The sequence below is a fragment of the Dicentrarchus labrax genome, unplaced genomic scaffold (genome assembly GCF_905237075.1).
Source record: "Dicentrarchus labrax unplaced genomic scaffold, dlabrax2021, whole genome shotgun sequence".
Classification (NCBI taxonomy): Eukaryota; Metazoa; Chordata; class Actinopteri; family Moronidae; genus Dicentrarchus; species Dicentrarchus labrax.
The window spans coordinates 16,105,612-16,126,335 of NW_026136718.1; the positions used below are offsets into that span (position 1 = coordinate 16,105,612).

The 20,724-nt window shown below is 39.2% G+C and overlaps 2 protein-coding genes across 4 annotated transcripts; both read right to left on the bottom strand.

Annotated features, from left to right (window-relative positions):
• Positions 1 to 3,648: 3,648 nt before the first annotated feature.
• loxl5a (lysyl oxidase-like 5a) lies at positions 3,649 to 9,681 on the bottom strand. Its single transcript, XM_051377616.1, has 7 exons — positions 8,601 to 9,681; positions 7,764 to 7,872; positions 6,986 to 7,123; positions 5,973 to 6,129; positions 5,700 to 5,795; positions 5,470 to 5,585; positions 3,649 to 5,376 (listed from the first exon to the last, which is right to left on the bottom strand). The coding sequence occupies exons 1-7, from the start codon at positions 9,604 to 9,606 to the stop codon at positions 5,370 to 5,372; spliced, it is 1,629 nt and encodes a 542-aa protein (XP_051233576.1). The 5' UTR covers positions 9,607 to 9,681; the 3' UTR covers positions 3,649 to 5,369.
• A 6,282-nt stretch (positions 9,682 to 15,963) lies between these two features.
• Positions 15,964 to 19,545, bottom strand: mibp (muscle-specific beta 1 integrin binding protein). 3 transcript variants are annotated; one of them, XM_051377303.1, is made up of 8 exons: positions 19,356 to 19,545; positions 18,559 to 18,649; positions 17,957 to 18,005; positions 17,542 to 17,716; positions 16,924 to 16,995; positions 16,637 to 16,743; positions 16,443 to 16,528; positions 15,964 to 16,260 (listed from the first exon to the last, which is right to left on the bottom strand). In XM_051377303.1, exons 1-7 carry the CDS (start codon positions 19,379 to 19,381, stop codon positions 16,443 to 16,445), a joined length of 606 nt encoding a protein of 201 aa, XP_051233263.1. In that variant the 5' UTR covers positions 19,382 to 19,545; the 3' UTR covers positions 15,964 to 16,260. The 3 variants fall into 3 exon arrangements, with proteins under 3 accessions (XP_051233263.1, XP_051233265.1, XP_051233264.1); XM_051377305.1 differs by lacking the exon at positions 17,957 to 18,005 and having other exon boundaries at positions 19,356 to 19,543; XM_051377304.1 differs by lacking the exon at positions 19,356 to 19,545 and having other exon boundaries at positions 17,957 to 18,410; positions 18,559 to 18,637.
• Between the last annotated feature and the right edge of the window lie 1,179 nt (positions 19,546 to 20,724).

The following is a 20,724-nucleotide window of genomic DNA, read 5'->3' on the forward strand; positions in this document are numbered from 1 at the left end:
ATATCTCGACTACCAGATAATATCAATGACACTATTGATTGATGAGACTTTAACGGTACCGTCCGTGTCCACCTGATGTCGCCCTCCGTTAAAACTCTACAGGTATTTTTAAAAGCTCTCAACAAGGCGAGAGTGGGATTATCATCATTGAATAACTCAGTTTGGATTTGTATGAGACCATCAAAAGTATAATCACAGTTCATTTAGACACTAAAGCTCATAGCTACTGATCAATCTCCATGGCAACAGAGCAAACTCCATCCACTGACAATGACCATGTGGAGAAGAAAAGCTAGTGTGTGGACCTTGGGACTGTGCTAAATACATTTAAAATATACATACAAACCCATAATAGCAACACAAATTATACTTAACACCATCTGACATTAAAACTGTTGTTTAGACTAACACTTAACAGTAAAACAATATTATTACTGCACAGTGAGTACATATATATATATAGGTATATATACAGGCATGTACAGTGAGATGATTTGGTATATTTGGTAATACTACTATAATTTGGTGAAAGATATTTAATTGAATTTCAGCGGATTTATCTGAACGTGTTATAGTTTATTAATGGTTCAACAACTAAGAGTAAAACATCTTTTTCACTGTTTTTAAAGCACTTTTATTCTGCACTTTACACTAGGCTGTTTTTGTTTTTTTATTTGTATCCTTTGAGCTGTGAATACGTGTGCCTCTTGCATTCAGGTCTGCTGCACAATACAGCACTAATAATTGTGAGTATGAGTGTCATCCTCTTGTGTCTACACAATGTCTACAAAAACTAGACAGCAAGCCTGCTAACCAACATGAAATGTGTTTGCCCAGTCTCAACAACGAATACTACATGTGTACATTCCTCTCTTTTTCACAGTGGGAGAACATTTTTTTTACAGGAGACAAAAAAAACCAAAACAGTCTGCATGTGTGTGTGTGTTTTTACATGTACGTCTCTGGAGCCATGAGGCGTGACAGCTGAACATGTGTTTGTAACCAGAGGAGACACCTTAACATTGTCTGACACTCATGTGTAAAAACCCATAAAACAATACGAGCATTTAGAACCAAATTCAGACCCAAAATAACTGGAGGGCTTCAGTTGAATAACCTGTCCGCCTCCTCCATGCTTCTCCTCACCCTCCACCCCTACTTCCCTGTTTGCAGCCTCATCCGGCCCTGTCCAATCCCACTTCCCAGCCCAAAAATAATACAATAACAGGATTAATAACAGCATGTATGCACTCAGACAGCCTGTTGAGTGTTTTAGTATTTACACAGCAGCTCCGGGAGGAAAAGTACAGGGGTCATTAGGCACACATTCTTCTATTTCAAACAGGCAGAGCTGTTAAATCTGTAATGATGTGTAAATGGTCAGACTCGGGGAGTCCTTGTCCTGCCCAGGTAAACATTGTTTCCCTTTTCAGGATGTCAGACACTCGGCTGTGTAATACTAGGAGGAGAGAAAAATATCCAGTCATTTCCACTGTGCTCACACAAACAGCTTCTCCTTCGCTATAAACAAACAGTTCTCTATAAAAGGTAAATACAGACCATATATCCAGACAGAGAAACAGAGCGTTAGTACAGAGTTGGCGTCAAGTTATTTCACTAATGATGCTCCAGACTGTACGCACACAGTAGGGAGGCTTTAAAATCAACACTTCAGTATGTCAGTGGTTGTTCATGTGTAGATATATAAATACATCAGAGTTAATTCAACACGTTTTTTTGTTTTGAACAGCTGTTACGGAGCTGAATCAGCTCTGTTGATGGAAAAATAACTTTCCAATCTGTTCCTGTCAACTCGAAATACAAATCAGATGTAAACTAAACTGTGGAGAACTGCCTGGTTAGTCACGGCTGATGAATGTATTATTATCTGTGCTGTCGTGGTGCTGATGTGTGAGCTCATAATCACCTAAAAGTGTTAACCAAATTGTGAAGGATGTTGATTCATATGAAGACTGACATAGTGTTGATTATTACACTGTCAGAGTTAGATTAATCTCGAGTCCCACAGACTCTTCAGCAGGTCTGACACAATGAACTCACACTATGTGAACACGCTCAAACCCACAGGAGTTTATTGTGAGTTATGGTTCACGAGCTTTACCAATGTGTGACATACAGACAGTGCAGCTATAAAATAAACCTGATTTGAATGTTTAATTTAAAGCTGCACTATCGGAGATTTTAAGAGCAAGTTTAGCCTCTTTCAGCTCATTGGTTTTGGTTTTCTGTCAAACTCCGCCTTGATTAGCATCGTTAATCTTCGGTTTATAGCTTCACCTGAGGCCTCATGTGGATAAAAAAACCCACACAATTTGATTTGATTTCAGCTCTAATATAAGTGTTATATCACTTCAGTGAAGTACAGAATAACTGCTGAACAACAGAATAAAGTTTCATCTATCTCTGAGTCTATCCTTAAATAAATCAAATCAAATCTAAGGGGAACATCAGAAGCACAAAGGTCGAAGGGGTCATTATTGACAGTTTGTGTCTGTACAAGGAGCAAACTGACTGCCATCAAGTGTCACTGCAGTCTCGCCTGTTGGCTCTGACACTTGTTGACTGGGAGTCTCAGACAGTCAGGGCTCTGGGCACAGCCTCACAGACAGTAAGCCCGTGATAAGGATGGTTTCTGTGGTGCTGCTGATGTCAGCGGTTTGCATTTAGGTTTGCCTGGCCGTCTGTGGATCTGTGGAATTTCTCTCCTCCTCGCCATCTCCAGCGGGGGCAGGCAGGGGCGACCGGCACCTCTGTCCATCGTGCACGCCCTGCAGGCTTAGCACATCGGCCTGCCCTGAGCAAACAGCACCTGGAGCGGTGGAGGAGGCTCTGCCGTGACCCTCCGTCACACTTAGATTCACATCAGTGAAACACCTCGAGGGCTCTCTGACCAAAGATGGAGTGGGCTCGACAGAGAAGGCCGTGTTTGGATAAGAGGTTGAGTGAAACGGGTTCAAGCCCAGTGCGATGTGGGTATAGGTGGTATATTTTGTTTTTAACAGATGTTGTTACTGGTTACTTTTCAGATTCACATTTTTACCCACAAAAAACGTGAAAAAAAAAATGCAAGATTTAACCAGTGATTTCCAAGTTTTCCTCACAAAAAAGCAGTCTCTAGTTGGGATCCTTGTCATGTTTCAGATGTCTATGAGTTGTTAGCAGCAAAGAGGGAATTGAGTGAAAGGAGTCAAATTATCTAATATTTCACAAAACAGTGAAGATTAGAGAAAAGTCAAAATAATTAATACATTTCTTCCCCCAGAGCTTTACTTTTTTCTTTCCATTAATCATCTCACAACCCCTCTGATTGACCTTGTGACCCTTTGGAGGGGCCCGATCCATAGGTTGGGAACCACTGAACTAACCACAAACTGTATATGAAGTAGATAAAATTAGCTCTACCTCAACAGTAAAATTACACTGTATTAATCATTTTATAATTTTATATATGATAATATATCAGTCATATAGAATATTTCACACTTTTACTTTCATATTTCAAGTACATTTCATTGATTTGCTGGTTTGTTCCTTCTGGGCTACTGTGGAAACATGGCGGGTCAAAATGGCAGACTCCATGGAAGGCAACCTGCAGTGTCTGTAGATATAAACAAGCTCATTCTGAGGTAACAGAAACATAACAATTCCTTTATTCAGTATACACTAATGAAAACATACCTATGAATATTATATTCTGACAATAGATCCTCCTAAATGTTACACACTGGACCTTCAAGTAAAGGATCTGAACATATACTTCACCACTGTATCTGTGTGTTTGAGTAGCAGACTACACTAATGTTGACGCAGTGTGAACATCCCAACAGTCTGCTGGTTCTCTGGGCGCCTTCATAACTTTCAAAGTGTAGAATAACAGATGGAGGTCTTCATTTGAGAGACACACAGCAACCTTTTGAAAACAGACTCTTACAATTACCATGAAGTCTAGTACAGAAACAGATGCTGTACAGAGTAGAGAGAATATTCCCTGACCTCAGCTCCCACCTGCCTGCATTTTCATCTCATTAACATCCTGAAACTATTTCTTTCTTTCATCAAGGCATGAAAGAAGGAAAGAAGAAAATCTTCCACAAATTTACTCTGTTGAATTTATTAAAATAATATGACTATCTTGAGCTATTGTGAGAATTGTGGTACTGTAACAAATTAGAGTTTGTACAGTCAAAAACCTAAAAACCTTTTACCTTCACGCTCTGTATTTAACATTACAGGACTCTGAAGCAATATATTTGTACTGGACTGCAAAGAGAACTGCTCAAATACAGCTAAATGATCGAATTGTGTGGTTTTTTATAAATAGCTGTGGTGATTATTTATACATCTCCACATATAGCACCAGTCAGACGGTGTCCCTAATAAATCCGTGACAAAGTGTAAATAGAGCGAGACATTCCCAGACACCTCACATGGAGTTATTTCCAGGTGAATAAATGTTTTTCATCTACTGTAACACAACATGACAAACACACAACAACAGGCTTGTGGCGTTTCCATTCGACATAAACGTGCTAAGTGGAATCATTTCAGGTATTTCTCTGAGGTGTGTTATTCCAAAAGCTTTTAAGAAATGTACCACTCCCCACAGCAATGGCCCTCAGCCTGTGTTAACTGCTGTTCATGGTAAATGGGCAGTGGAAGACTTCATGTTGTTAAATATTTGCTCAAATTATCCCATCAGTAGTGATTATTTAGATCTTTTTTTTTTTTTTTTCAAAATAAGGCATTCATTGGTATGTTATTTTTTTCCAACCAAACTCAAATAAAATGTATTATAAAACACGATAAAAAAAACTTTCAAACAATCAACTCTTTCATTAGATTGTAAAAGAACAGACTATACATTTGTACTCGGGTAATAGACACCAAAATGCACAAAATCATACATGGCATGCTGCTTAAAAGGCAAGCATGAGAGTATTTGTTATATTGTAACAGCACTTATTAATCCTTCACTCCAGTACATATGTGGTCAATATCAGACAGAGGATCTTTTCTCTCAAAATACTAATACATTTCAACAAAGAGGAACTGTTTTCTTTAAAATGAGCACCAATTCAGTCATACAGTATGAATTAATTCCCACAGCTTCCTTAAGAATGACTTGTTTTCTTTATATTTTTGAATCACGCTCTCCTCTTGCATCGCTAAAAACAACATAACTTAACATCTAACCAGCCTGACTGTAGCTACAATATATCATAAGACATAAATACAAACAGATTTATTTATATAGTAGCAAATATTTAAATGTAAATCAGCTGCACATCGGAGTAGCAACTGTACATTAAGAGCAACAAGAGAATACCTGTAGGGAAACTTGAGTCAGGTCAGCTTCTGTGAAACAAAGAACAGACGTCAGGGATGAGCTCTTCTTTTTTACTTCTGATCTCAGCTGTGAAGACTGAGAACACCGTAAGACTGACTTACACAGTGATCCTGCAGTTTCTTGCCTGGACGTAGCTTCCTGTGTACCTGATGTCGCAGAGCACCTCATTGTTGGAGAAATCTGACTCCTGAACTAGCTGAGAGGGGTTCACTGTCACCTGAGCAACATTAGAAACAGCAATGTGAATATATCCAGTTAGATGCTGTGAATTCTGTTCAAGTTAATTATTATTCATCAGGTTCTATTCATAAAGCAGTTCTACCACTCCCACCTTGAGTATGTAGTTTCCAGGTGGTACATCAGTGATGTCGATCCACTGGCAGTCGATGTTGGCATGATATGTATCGTAGCAACCAGGACTGAGCCCCTGAGAAAAAACCAAACTTATATTACTTCCAAATATATGTCAGTGATATAAAAAAATACAGTAATGACTCGTCGTCTAATCAAATATTAGAAAATAAAATGACCAAACAAATATAAATGAACCGATAAATTAATAAAATACTGGATGGATCAATGGAAAAAGACCAAGAAGACCAACCTGTGTGTGAACTGTGCAGGCAAAGCGTCGTCGTATTCCCGGGTCACAGGACGTGTCCTCCAGACAGAAACTGGCCTTGTGTCCCTCTGCGACCTTCTGTCCAGTGGAGACGTCCAGCAAGTCATAGTTACTAAAGGCCTCCATACTGTGGTAATGCCTGGAGACACACAGACAATGTGTTATGGAAATCTTTATTTCTAGTGTGTTGGTCAGCTCATGTTGACAGTATAGTGGCCAAAATAGGAACAGTGCATGCATATCATTTTCATGTCTAAAATATTGTTTGATCAACAGCACCAAAAGAGGAACAAACTGTAAGTGGCACAAAATAGAGCTCTTAGATGCTCTTTGATGGGAGGTTTGGACTCAAGTCACATGACAGAAGTTTCATGACCTTAGACTCGACTTTACAAAATAAAAAAAGACTTGCAACTCGACTTGAACACCAATGAATTGTGACTTCACTTGGACTTCCCTCAAGCCCAAAGAAGAAGAAAAGTATGTTGACACGAATCAAATCCTTTCCTAAAACGTTAACATTCATTCACTTTGTTTGAACCCATTCGGCAGCATCCAATCAAACTACAGTAGAAAACCAAGAAGAATTAAAGGACTCGTGTGTAGGATTCAGTGAAGTTTCATATTGCAACCAACTGAACACCGCTGGCGTCTGTATTTGGCGGGAATGAGAATGAGTTGTGAAGTGTGTAGGAGAAACTACAGTGACTGTGAAACTAAAAAAAACATTCACTACTCACAAGGCAACGAAAACACAACGGCTCCAATATTCAGGTGTTTAAACACTAATGAAAACATAAAGTATGAATATTATATTCCATTTCTGCCAGTAGAGCCTCCTAAATGTTTAATGGCTTTATAAATAAATAGAAGCCGTGTGTGTTTTATGAGACTAGTAAAATAATAAAAACAACATAAACTGAGGAATAATTTTGAATGACACTATCTCTGAGTCTGGACTGGGTGGTGTGTTTGTATAACAACATTGAACTCACTGGTGACAGCTGTGCCATTCCCACTCATGTCTGGGCTTCACTGGGAGGAAGTCTGCTGTTCCTTGGTTCTTCACTCGCTGTGGGAACCGCAGCAGGACTCTGTAGTCAAGGTCCCTCACACTCGGATGATACGCAGACCTGAAGGAAAAGGGAAACAGGAAGGGAACGAGCCAAGTTTACCTCAAGTGTACAGCTGTTGATTGACTCATAAGGCCTTTTTCTTACAACACATTATCCTCCACAAACACCGCACTGCACCTTCTTCTCCTCCCCAACCAGGTTACATGACGGTGGTTTACAGTTTGAAGCGGCAGAGGTGGTTTCTGGTCTTGCCTTGGTAGTTTTTTTACATTCACCTCAGGAATCCCTTGCCTTTCATTTCAGAGCCTCTTTTACTTGGCAAAGTTGCTGCTCAGATCAGAGGAGAGAATCTCGGGCGGTTGCCAGGTTTGTGTCCAGCCGCTCTGTCACTCAGCTGTAGCTTCCAAATGGGACTGAGGCCAGCACACATCCTAATGTGGCACCCTCAAAGGAATCCTAACTGATCATTATTTATTTATTTATATGAGCACACCCTCATTGATATTTGTATCTACAGGTATAAAATGTTATGACACAGTAGAGAGCACAACTAAATGTCAGTCAAGGACAAATAGCGACACAAGAATAACTAAAAGGTTTACATAGACTTACACTAAATCTACTTATATTTTCACTAATTATTAGAATTAATTCTTTGCTTTTGAGTTGATTAATGTGTGGTGAAAATAATTTTCACCTAGAAAGACAGTTCTCTTCAGCAGCACAGCGAAGTGCGTACATCTGCACCCTCTGGATGTAAGAGGCAGCTTGGATGTAATAAGGGTCAGGAACCAAGTCTGGGAGACCTGCAGAAAGAAAAATAATGAATGTAAATACATGCATGGACTCAGCCAGAAATGCAGGGGAATTAATTTTTCCTCCATTTTTGAAGTAGCAGCTTCAAACTGTTTTTGGGTCATTACTCTCAAAGAGGTGGCAGCTTTTCATTTATATTCTGTGAGGCAGAAAACAACACAGAAATGTATGTGATGATTTAAATATGCAGGCAGAAATCCTTCTGAATATCTCACCTGTATATATAAGTGAAGAAATCTTTCTGTATCTACTGATTTGATATAACAAATGACTAAATTAATTTTACTTTTTAAAGAACATTTGCTATCAACGACCTAAATCAAGGGGATTATTGAATGGAAAACTTTGAGTGGCCATTAACTGCTCGGCTATAAATCCACCATTTATTTTTATTTTGCTCAGAGGCTCTCATACTGGAGACATTAGTATTGTCATTAAGGGGGCATTAACTCTCAGTCTCATTAAAAATGCATTAAAATTTGCATTAGAAAAAAGGGGATTTAAATTTTGAAGGTGAAAAATGATCCTGGGGCATCTGTGCCTGAGCTTTGCTCTACTTATGGTTCCCCGAGAATGAGCTATAATTGATAGAGCTTGTTGATTTAGACTTTGATTTTAGGGTGCATATATATATATATATATCATATATATGTTTTATTGCGTTCAAACTGTATGTTTTTTTATGCACTTGGGTTATAATGTCTCCTGTCCGCCTCACCATTGTGGAAGAACCTGGTGCCATATCCCGGTCCAGGTGCCGGGCGCACGGTGATCCTGTTTCTGCGGTCTGGTGGGTAAACATCGTAGAAAACTGAGTTTCTGTGATGAATACTGTGCGGATCTCGTGGGTCACTCGTGTCCGTAGTCCGGGTTGAGTCGGGCCTTGGACGAGGAAAGTGTATTTCTACAGAGTTACTGGAAAGCGCTGTGGGAGAAACATTTGACTCCGGTGTGATTCTGGTCAGTGAGTGCGCTCTTTGCGCACTGCGAGCGTCTCCTAAACTGGTTTGCTGTGGGACCCGACGTGTATTCCCACTATCCTCAGCCATCGTGGCCCATCCGCCTGTGACAGTTGACTCCGTGCTCTCAGATCTTGTCGTGCCGCCACGACTGTGCGTAAAGTCGGGTGATCTTACCGGTGAGGCAGTGGCCCGTTGTGCGCCAGCGTCATCTCCAGGTGTACTCCGACCTCCTCTCGGGACTCCGCTGCCGGAGAACTCCTGAATGGTGGTTAAAGCTGGAGCACTGTCGTTAGACGGTGCCTGCTGTGAACGGTATCCCACAGCCACAACTTCTCCTGTGGTTGCGATGCGCGGTGGGGACTGGCTGAGTGTCCCGGGTCGTCCCGAGGCGAGTAAATACGGACCTGCATCCGCACCAAGAATCGACGCGTCCATTTGGCTGACCTCGTTCTGTTGAGAGTAACCCCCGGTTGCGTCCTCGGGGAGTCCAGATCTGGTTCTGGTGGATCTGCTGAGCGCAACAGGAGGGTGAAGTCGGTTAAAACTGTTTTTAGTTGTCAATAAAAGCTGAGTTCGCCTTCTGACCTGCGCAGGTGAGCGATATTGAGTCCCCGTGCTCAATAAACTGTACACCTGACCGTTATTCTCCCACTGAATCCGTTGTCTCCAAGGTCCGGCACGTGTGCGTAAATGGTGCTGACCGGTACCCAAACACACTAGAACATCTAGTAGAAAAATTAATACAAGCACAAACTTTTCCATGGCTCAAAGCAATGGTGTCTCTATCCGAAGAGCTCCAACACTGAGACATTAACGACGAACATTTGACACGGGTGATGGGGTGGTGTTTTGAATACACTCGACTCCGTCACGCAGTTGCGCACAGCATCACCGCAGAGAGAGAGAGAGAGAGAGAGAGAGAGAACACACACACACACACACACACACACACACACACACACACACACACACAGAGAGAGTTTGGGTTGAGACGTCTTCAAATATTTGTAATGTGAGTTACTCTCAGAAAAAATACTTTAATCCGCCCATGCACAACAAGCAGCTGGACTTATGTCTCAGTTCAAACATTTCAAATATGGGCTTCATGTTTGTTCAGCATGCGCAAGAAGCCAGTTATTAACTAACATAACATTGGGCTTATTCAATACAAAGATTTCCAAAAAATACTATTTCACATGAAACTCCGTGCGCCATGACTCTCATATCTCTGACTCCATTTGAAACGCAGTGAGAGTATTCAACCTGTTGAATCCCCACACTCAGGATGAGTCGACCTCTTCACCACATGATGGCGGTGGACCCTCACTGAAAGTCAGCGCTCTGCTGGTGCGCGACTCAAAACTATTTTTCACATCCAAGTCTCGTGACCGCAGCTTTGAACATGAATGGAGATAAAACGAGTGACTAGAAAGTTCTGAAATTTGGGACCAAACCTTTTGCTGTAGTTAAAACGAGACTGTAATCTATGAATCCCAATTTGAACCTGCAAAACTTCTGCAAACAGTCTTTCAACGTGTATTTAAGACAGAACACCCATCTTATCTCCCCAAGGATGTGTGCTCTTCATATCTTAACTTGTGCTGCGTGACACACCTTAACTTTATATTTATAGTCCTTACTCACTGTAGAGTTTTAAAGGACTTTGCATAGCCTAGGTGTACTTTATATTTCAGGATATACAGAAATTTATAAAATACATCTATCCCTAACTGTGTATGTGCAGTACTTTACGTTTGATATTCTATAATATTCTTTTCCTTTAATTTCAATATCTGAAACTAGTCTGGTCTATAGTGTTGTTAATATTGATAAAACTATATTGCATTATTCCAGGGTGCTGGTTGATGCAATTGCTTTTACTCTCAGTTGGATGTCAGAATCAAATACTATTTAATGTTTTGTTGAAATTTAAGACTCGATATATGCATGTTTGAGGTGAGAAATTAAACTGACATCGGTAAAACAAAATCCTGTTGCGTGCCACGTCATATTACGAGGTGCTGTAACAAACACAATCCCTCGTGGTGTTTTGTGGAAGGATGTCAAGTGTTGATTCTGTAGGACAGAAAGAGTTTCAAGGGACTGAAACATGCTGGAAAAATACTTCCAATGATGTCTTTTAATTTACAAAAACTTTGTTTTATTTTTCTTACGCTTAAAAACTTTCAATGCCTGAAGGAATCCTTCATAACCTGTATACCAGACAAAAGCTCTGAGCTAGTTCAGGCTTTTGTGGTGCGTTTTTTAATAAGCTTTCTTATTTTCAATGTGTACACATGATGATAAGGTTGTTGATTGGTAGGAAGTAGGTGAGAGATCATCACCTTTGCCTTTGTTTTGTCCGACTCATCCTCTGCCACAGCCATCCTGGCTGCTTGGACGTGTGGGCAGACTGGTAGCCAGTAGCGTGGTGCCAGTCCCGAGTGCATGGTGACAAAGGCAACCAGCACACTCTGGATTATAAAGGTCTGAGTGTATAAAACCTCCTGCTCCTGCACCACCACTACAACCCCCCTCTAAATATACCCAAACACCCTGGCAAGCACTCAGAGCCTCTCAGCAATCTGTGTGAGTGTAAATCCAGGAGTGAGTGTGAGTAACAGGAGTAAGGTAGTGTGTGTGTGTGAGTCTGTGTAAGGACTGGGACATAATCACGGGGTCCAGGTCTAGTTGGCTCAGGCAGGCTGTAGCTGGATGGGTGTCATTCCTCCAGCATGTCGTGTGGTGGGTCTCAGTGTAAGCGCTTAAGATCTCTCACTCAGTGACACTCTTCGGTCCCTAACTTGTTGACACACATGATTTAAACTACCACCTCTTCTGGGCAACGTGAGATCTGACACCATCAATGAACACTGGCTTAAGTTTCAAACCTGTTGTGGAGGTTAAAGAGGCAGGATTTCAAGATACAACCTGAACATTTTGTGGGGAAAGTGAAGAAAAAGTCACTTGGTTCTCCTGAGCAAGGCACTCAAGCCTAACTCCTGCTCAATACTGCTCAATAAGTCCAGTGGTGGAAAGTAGTAGTTATAGATTTAGTCACTTTGTAGAATATATATTGAATGGTAAATAGACTGCACTTATATTGAACAGCATCTTGCTCAAGGACACTTGGACAAGTGGACAGGAGGAACTGGGGATCAAACTTTGTGAAAAATAGACATCCTGCTCTATGTGATAATGAATATGATGCGTTGTCATACATTAAATTACACAAGAATTTAACATGGCCAGTTGCAACATTAAAATGCTGCTTATACCTTTATGAACTGAGTTACATAAATAAACCTTCCCTAATAATAATTCAATAATGTATGATTTAAGGGCCATTTCACAGTCCAATCAATACATTCACTTCTGGTACTGAAAGTACTTTGTGTTACAAATACTTCTGTACTTAAAGCAGCAACAAGGAACTTTTATTTTGTGTCGATTCTGGACAAAAGCAGTAGTGTTTCTGCCGCCCTATTTCACTGATTTCAAGGGGAATCCGACCCATTAGAAGGCAAGAATAATCTACAATCTTCTTACTGATGGTCTAGTGATCTTATGTAGGTCATATAGAGGAATTAGTATTAAATTGAGACTGTTTCACAACCAGTAAAAAACTCCTTGTAGTAGGTTTAAGTAAAATGTTAATGCAGGACTTTTACTTGTCATTGAGTATTTGTACTCAAAACCTTTGTAAATAAAATTAATATGACAATATAAAAATATTCTGTTGCAAGTAAACCTGCATTCAAAACTAAGTAAAAATGCAGAAGTATCAGCAACAAAATGTACTTGAAGTAAAGTACTAAAAGTGCAGCACAATGGCTCCTTTTAGGATTACTATATTATTTGCTGATGCATTAAGATGTAAGTAGCATTTAACTATGTGTCTGGTTGAGGTGCAGCTAATTTGAACTACTTATTTGGATTGTTTCACCTATAACAATATATCTGCAAATTATCTAAATATAGCTGTCAAATAAATACAGTGAAGTAAAAAAGTGCAATATTTCACTTGTGACATATAGTGGAGTAGAAATGTAAAGTAAATGTAAAGAACAAGTAACTCAAAATTGCACTTAAGGAACGATACTAAAGTAAATGTACTTAGTTTTCCCCCCCTTCAGGTCTGACATGCGGCTATATAGTAAACTCGAGTTTACATGCTACAACCCTGAGTGAGATCTTTTCCATGTAGGTAATAAACCTCAGTGTCCTGTGACGCACATTGGGAGGAGGTTTGTGAATCCAAAAACAGGCCCAGATTTACTCATTCATCCACAATGATGACCTTCTGCATGTGTTTACCTCGTGTGATGAAAGTCATCCAGCAATCTTTATTCCAAACAGGAATTTAAGAGCAAGGATAGATGACTCCGAACATAAGCGCTTACAAATGGTTATACTGCACTATGTTCTGTATGTGCGTACATATCCGAACACATGCTATGAACAAACATCATAAAAACAGAAAATAGCCCTCATCCTCAGTGTAACACCTGATATTACCGACGTTAGACGGGCCCACGCTGCTGATGGATGTGTGTTTTAGTCACATGATTCAACCAAGCTGTGAGTAATGAGGTCAGGTTTGTCCAGGAAAATGTCTAGACTGGATTTGTTGTCACTGTAAATAATGTAGCCACGGTTTCACACAAATGTGCATCAGTACACGTATACACCACCTACAGCTGACTGCTGTTTTTTTAGCATGATTACATTATGCATCATCATCATAGGAACACTTTATTATCCTAAACACAGAAATATTATCTTTTTTTCTCTCGGGTGTTTTCTTTGGTTCATGTTTGTCCTCGGGGGGAACAGATCCACCTGTGTGTAGCTTCTGCAGCCATCACACATACTGCTGTCAGTTTTAGCACCGGGAGTCCAGGCCAGGGTGGTTTACTCCACGTCCACCTGTTAGAGCGTCACAACAATCACCTTGTCACTCCATTTCCACAAGACACGCACATGACAGATTACGTGTAGCTGAAGCCGGTTGTTATTGTAACAGGTGTCGATAAAATAACAAGTTAAGTCCCGAAGTTTCCACAACTGGAACTCAAAATGACCCAAATCACTTCAACTTTCTGACTGAGCCTATAGAATTATAGACATCCAGATGTTCCTTTGTTCCTCTAATGAAAGAAATATTAGTTTTCAGTGTACTTTGGAAATTAGGAGCCCCAAAAGACACGCAGCTACCTGACCTGTTCTTTATTTAGCTGTGGATAATAAGCTGTTCACGCTAACTAACTCTGTGACAGGATGAGGTATTCTCTCAGGGGAAATGAGAAATTATTCTGGCCTATTTATACGTGTGGAAACATAGGTGATATCAGCACGTGCCTCGGGCCTCATGAGCTGTAAATCTAGTGCTAATAGCCTAAATCTTGTGGTTAGTCTGTGACCTACTCAGGAATCTACTCGAGGTAAAGCGAGTGCAGCTATTTCAGAGCAACAGGAGAGATATATGTTCAAAACAGAACTTCCTGTTTCTAAAATGGATGCAAGGAAAATGGGCTCAACCTAGATTTAGCTCATATGGATTGTCTACATTCTGTAATTCAGGTATTCAGATGATGACATTAAAGCAATTAAATGTCAAATGCCAGTTAGATCTTGTGTACTTGGTCCAGTTGAAACTGAGCTATATGAAATCCAGAGTGGCCCAGTTTCTCAATTTATACTCCCTGACAAAACAGGCCCTGGTATCCCTCTTCATTAGTACCTTTAAAGTGTAACTTTAAAAAAAAAAAAAAAACAATACTCACTCCTCAAAGGATGAATACACCTACTGTATGAGCTGAGCAGTTCAAACAAGAGTGACAGTGAAATATATAAAACCAAAAAGTTTTCAGAGAATAAAAGAAGAAATACTATCCAGCATTTCAAAAATAGAGAAAAATACAAACAATTTGCTTTTCACATTTCTTTATTCTCCTCCTTTACAATCTTGCGACCTCTATGGGGGCCCAGCCCCTCAGGTTGGCAACCACTGCTCCAGATCTCAGGTCTGAGATGAGAACCAACAACCCAGACTGAAGTACTAATTAACACAGTTAATTACACATAACACATAGTGCTACTCATTTTTATTTAAAAATAATCTAATAATTTGTCTGTTTGTAATTTTTAATACAAAAACACTACCAACAAAACACCTGAGGAGGAAAATTTTAGTTACTTGCACCAAATGAGAGGTGGCAGCCAGCTTTCCCCCCCGCTGGTTGTGTCCCTTTCATACCCAAATGTATATTCGTGTTGTCTCCTGTCCCCTTGACCAAACCCACACCTACCTTTCCTGCCCTTTGTCTCCATCACATTTGGTCTGACCACTACCTTTTGTCTTACTTCCCTCTGACTCCGATGTTAATCATGTAACATCTGGTGACTGAATACCATTTACATACTGTCTATTGTATTGTCCATGTATAAAAGTACCTTGTTTCATTTGCTCTGGGTCTGCTTACCTACTCAGACCTGCTCTGTGTATGTAAGTTCACCAGGATGCCGGCACGCTTTATTAAACTGACACCACCACAGCAAACCTTAACTGGACTGGAATGATTTTTCTTCAACACACCCAACCATCTAATTTGTCTTAATTTCAAAAAGTTAACTTAAATATGCTTCAGATTAACTGTACGTGTATTCAGACTCAGAGAGGCACAGTTACTGTTGAGTCTATTTGCCTTCTGATATAATCAAGAAAATTACTTTAATTAAAATCTTAGTTACAGGTACAATATCTCCTCTAAATGGTAGAATAATTCTTTAGCTACAACCCAACAAAACATCAAAGCCTGCTGGTTCTCACAACCTGGAAAGATATTTATTCCTGCCAAACCACAACCTTATCATGTGTACACATTGAGAAAGATAACCTATTTTTAAAATTTGGAATCATTCATATGAAGACCTGGAACAAGGTCAAGTTATAGACAATAAAAGTCAGCTGCTTCCAGAAGACCAGTGTCCACACAATTAATACATGACCTAAGTCATGATTATCTGTATTTATTATTATAAAAAGGTATGTAGTATTCTGTATTTTAGGTCTGCACACACACACACACACATTACTTGATGACAAAAGTATAGACATTGTTGTGTACTGTATATCAACAGCTACTAATTCATTTATTTGTAGGACAAAGTGACAACTGGTCCAGTACAAGTGAGTGGTTTAATATCACAGTAACATACTAACGATCCGTTTAACAATCACATAAAAAGGAAAAACAAAATATAGATCATCTGAAGATGATAAAAAAAGACAATGATAAGTTAACATTGCTTTGTCGCATATACAAAGAATAAAATTAGAAAAACTTCATAAAAAACAAAAATCCATGGGACTATTTACAAATTCTGTACAAGGATGGAGAGGAAGTCTTCCTGCTGCAAGAAACACAGAAAATAACACGTTAATTTTTGACAACATGCACTTTGTTTAGGTTAACTTTTTTTTTCACGTTTTTCAAAAGCAGAATATTTTTGCTACAGAAAATAAACCGTTATAGAAACCACTAAATGTAATTTCTTTCAAATTAGAAGCAATGACTCTTAATCTGTCTTCTTACCTATGAACGATTGAGCAGGTTGTTCTGAATGTCCTCGTACACCTGGTTGTAGATCTCCTCTTTTTGCTTCAAACCATCCAGGTATTCTGCAACACATGAAAAAGTTGACAAGTTAGGCAGAAGTTTGAAAATCATCAACAAACAGTTTCTCCCCAAAAGGATTACACTGAATTTTCAAAAGAATATTAACGTACTTATATTCAAGCCACTCTCCTCCATTGATTTCCTGTGTCTCAGGTACATCGGCCACACATGGCCATCAAACAGGCCGGGAGGGTCGGGGACGGTGTACTGTCTTGTACTGAAAATAATAAAACACACTGTTAGAAAATGTGCATTTGCTATGACAGGATTATTGGAGAAAAAGAAACTGTTGACAAAAAAAAAAAAAAAAAAAAAAAGAAATGTAAGAATGTAGCCATTAAAATGTAAAAAAGGTAAAGACTAACAATAAGAACAAATCCTTTTTGTGTATCCTCACCTTCTCCTTCTCTTGCACTCCTCATAGGGAATCGTGATGTAGTAACACTTGTTGAAAACATCCAGCAGGGGCCTTCAGGGGAGATGAACAAGGTCATCAATAATGATACATAATGTCTTCAACCAAACCAGAGCAGAGGAGCATCGTTATGCAACTGTTCATAGTCTCTTATCTGCATCTCTGCAGCATGCTCAACATTCAGCCGTAGCACACAGAGTACCGATCACCCAGCAGCCAGCTTTAAGGACAACTCAGAGAGCCTCTTTCTGCTGAAACCCTTATCTCTATCTGCAGGACCCGCCCAAGTCTGCATCCATGTGAGTGTACCAGTGGTAAGCATGCAAAATAACCACGTGACACTCCAGAAATAACACCGCCTGGCCAATGTTTGTTGTCATGAATTTTGTAGAATTAGCGAGAAGGACCCGTTGCCCTTCAAAGAAACTTCTGTGATGTGAGGTGACCCAATTCAATTTAGAGTCAGATTAAGTTTCTTATTAACTGAACCAGTTTATATGTAAAATCATTACAGGTCAGTCTTTGTTGTTCTGGGACGGTGCTACGTTTCCTCTAAAGCTGGCACACGAGTTAAACTATGAGAACGAAAACCAAACGTACGGGTAGTTGTACAGCAGGAAGCCCTCCACAATGAGGATGTGGGTCTGCTCATCAGGGTTGGTCACACTGGACGCAGAGGACAGAGGGACGCCGTGGGAACGGGCGAACTTCACTGGGTTCTCCATCCAGCCTTTTACCGTGTTTGTCATGGCCTCCATATCCAAAGCTGTGATCACTGTAGAGCAGGAATGAAAAGAAAGGAAAACAACGGAAAGGACATAATGAATTAGAATGGATACAAGTGGAAGATATAAAAAATTGTTTTGTATTTACCTTCAAGTTACTGAAGGTTATTATCAGTGTAATGTTAATATAATGTTGTGCATGTTAAATGGATATAACGTATGTGTTGTTGGGGGTATACGACACTAAAGGGTAAACAACGAGTCATTGGCAGTCTTCAGTGAAGTCTTACCATCCCATTGTCTAAAGCCGTCCTCTCCGACTTCTATCTGATCAGGTTTCTGAAATAACAGTCACCAATAAAACATTGCTGCAACCTCACAGCTCTGAACACTTGCAGATCCCACTCAATGCCAGAGAAAGAGAAAAAAAAGACACACACCAAAAGGCATGCACAAAATAAAGCAAGCCATTTATAAAAGTACAGACTCAGTGAAATTGGGGAAAGACAGAAATGCTCTATATAATATGAAGGTGTTAAAGGAGATGAAGGAGAAAATAGACACTGTGACCATAAGTTGTTTTTTAAAGCTTGTTGTTAGGTGGCTTTCACAGTACACAAAGACAATTATTAAAAAGACATTAAAAGGATATAAAAGGCAGGAAAATCACGACCGATGCAGTGAGAAGAGACAACGAGGGAAAGAAACTATGTTGCATAGACATCAAGGTGATTTCCATATTTACTGTGGAGAACAGAGTGTGTGGGACGTGAGATTACTCAATTACAGAAGCCACTACTTTACTTTACTTACATGCAATGCTCATGCAGTGCTCATAGAGGAAATAGTAACACCAATAAAACAGCTTTACTATCCAATCACTAAAACTCACCTTGAAGAAGTCATCCTGGTGCACAACACAGCAGTTGGGCAACGTCTTGATCAGATTACTTGTCAGGGTGGTTTTCCCACCATTAGTGACTCTGTAAACAAAAAGGTGATAAAATGCTCATTATTAATTTATTTTCAGCTACAATTATGGTTTAAAACTAAATTATTTTTTTAGTAGAAAAAAAAAAAAAAAAAAAGAACCCGCCAGCTTTCCTCCAGAGAACATGTGTCACCCATTGTTTACATTTTATAATGCAAAGTGTAGTTAATTTGGTCCAAAAAGTCACATTTTCATAAAACAGTTAAATATAATAAAAAAGTATGTGTGTGATGAATGTTTCACAGTTGCATCGTTTTAATAGAGAAATGTTCTGAATAAAAAGCACATTGCTTTGTTTTAATAAAATCAGCCAAAATAGACTGCAATAAAACTGTGTCATTACCTAACTTAAGGTTTGTATAGAGAGAATAATGATGGCAACATTAAACAGTTGTGGACAATACTAATATTAAATCTCCCTCCACTTTTGAACTGAATCTCGCGGTGAATTTTCAAATGTCCCGCTCAATGGATGACAACAAACCAACAAACCAGACAAACCGGACATGGCTTTAAGACCGATTCAACACACTGTTGCACTTTCTGGCGCGCAGCTGATTACACATGTGGCCAAAAGGGATAATAACTATATAAAGACACTATTAACAGTTATACACGTTAAAACAACTTTATCAGAACCACTACTTTGTTAGCAAACAACAATGTTAGTCGATTAATTAAAATTAAAAAACACTTACCCGCCAATTCCTATAATGTATTTCATCTTTCTCTCGACAGTCGTCAGCTAAAGAAACAGTTAAAAGTGCGTTTTTACCGAAATCAAGGCTACAAATCCAGAATTAAACGCGTTAAATATATATAATAATAATAATAAATATAAACTTTTATCCGACGTTGTTTCTCTCTACTGATCCATTAACTGCTCCCTCGCGAGGCACTGCGATTTATATACAACCTGCGTCATATTGCGTCATCACTCACGCTGGCACGGGGCGTTCTCGTGGTCCGACGTGCTCGTGCTCTTTTCCACGCTTGCTACGTGCCCCTTCGCGGGAACCAATCAGTTCGCGCCGAGCTCCCGCCGCCGGCCAATCACAGCCCGCGAACTTTCACACATTTACATATTCCAGAACACCTGTTGGTTCTCGTCCGTCACCCAGCGACGGTGAGCTCGCGCTATTCCATTCAGTAGTTAATCCAGTTGATGACCTAGCGCGCGCGCTGTGGAAAACTACCGCTGATGGTTTTTTATAGAAACAATCAATAACAGCTGCTTTCATACTGTCGTTTACCAGTAAGGAGGCTTAAAGTATGGAGAGATTATGGGGGAAACGTATCGGCTAAACAGATTTTAAACTGATATAAATGTTAGGTCTAATTAAAAACAAAAAGTAGGTATTTTTTTGTCTTTGACAGGAGGAATAATAACTACACTATTATTGATTATTTTCTCAAACTGACTTATGGCCATTTCACCACCAGTGGTATTAGATTCTTAAGTAAAAGTAGCAATAGTTTGCATACAATACATTTAAATATGTTGTTTAGAAGTAGAAAATAATTAAAAGTAAATTAAAGTAGTTACATATTATGAGCCAAATGTGCTTTAAATATGTATAAATTTATATAATAATTAATTTATATAAATAAAAAAGTAAAAGCACTGTTAGAGTTTAATACTATATATATCATGTCGTTGAATATACTTCATCTATTCAGTTTCAATGATATGATATATTGTGTTTATTGGAAGTTAATGTTAAATACTTTACACAGTATACTCCTTAACAAACTATATTTTATAAGAAGATTACATCTACAAAGTAATTGTAATTTCTAAATAAATAGTTGAGAAAGAAGTACAATATTTACCTCTGAAATTTAGTGAAGTAAAAGTATATATATAAAGTAACAGAAAAAAATGTATAAATACCTCAAAATTGTATCTAAAAATAGAGTACTTAGGATAGGATCAAAGAAATAAAATAGACTTGTCTACTTGAGTAAATGTACTTAGTCCCTGTATCAGCACTGGTCTACAGTACAGCGCTGATACCCTACAGAGCGTTTAGTCACACATAAAAGCAGTAAGGAGCGTGATAGGAT

Excerpts from the sequence above, each read along its gene's own strand:
- loxl5a (XM_051377616.1), bottom strand. The coding sequence starts at position 9,606 with ATGGAAAAGTTTGTGCTTGTATTAATTTTTCTACTAGATGTTCTAGTG. Across the intron at positions 5,796-5,972 it reads CCTGCACAGTTCACACACAG|GGGCTCAGTCCTGGTTGCTA; the intron begins GTTGGTCTTCTT and ends GTTTTTTCTCAG. Across the intron at positions 5,586-5,699 it reads CTGGAAACTACATACTCAAG|GTGACAGTGAACCCCTCTCA; the intron begins GTGGGAGTGGTA and ends AATGTTGCTCAG.
- mibp (XM_051377303.1), bottom strand. The coding sequence starts at position 19,381 with ATGAAATACATTATAGGAATTGGCGG. Across the intron at positions 18,650-19,355 it reads TACATTATAGGAATTGGCGG|AGTCACTAATGGTGGGAAAA; the intron begins GTAAGTGTTTTT and ends TTTTGTTTACAG. Across the intron at positions 16,996-17,541 it reads TTCCTGCTGTACAACTACCC|GCCCCTGCTGGATGTTTTCA; the intron begins GTACGTTTGGTT and ends TCTCCCCTGAAG.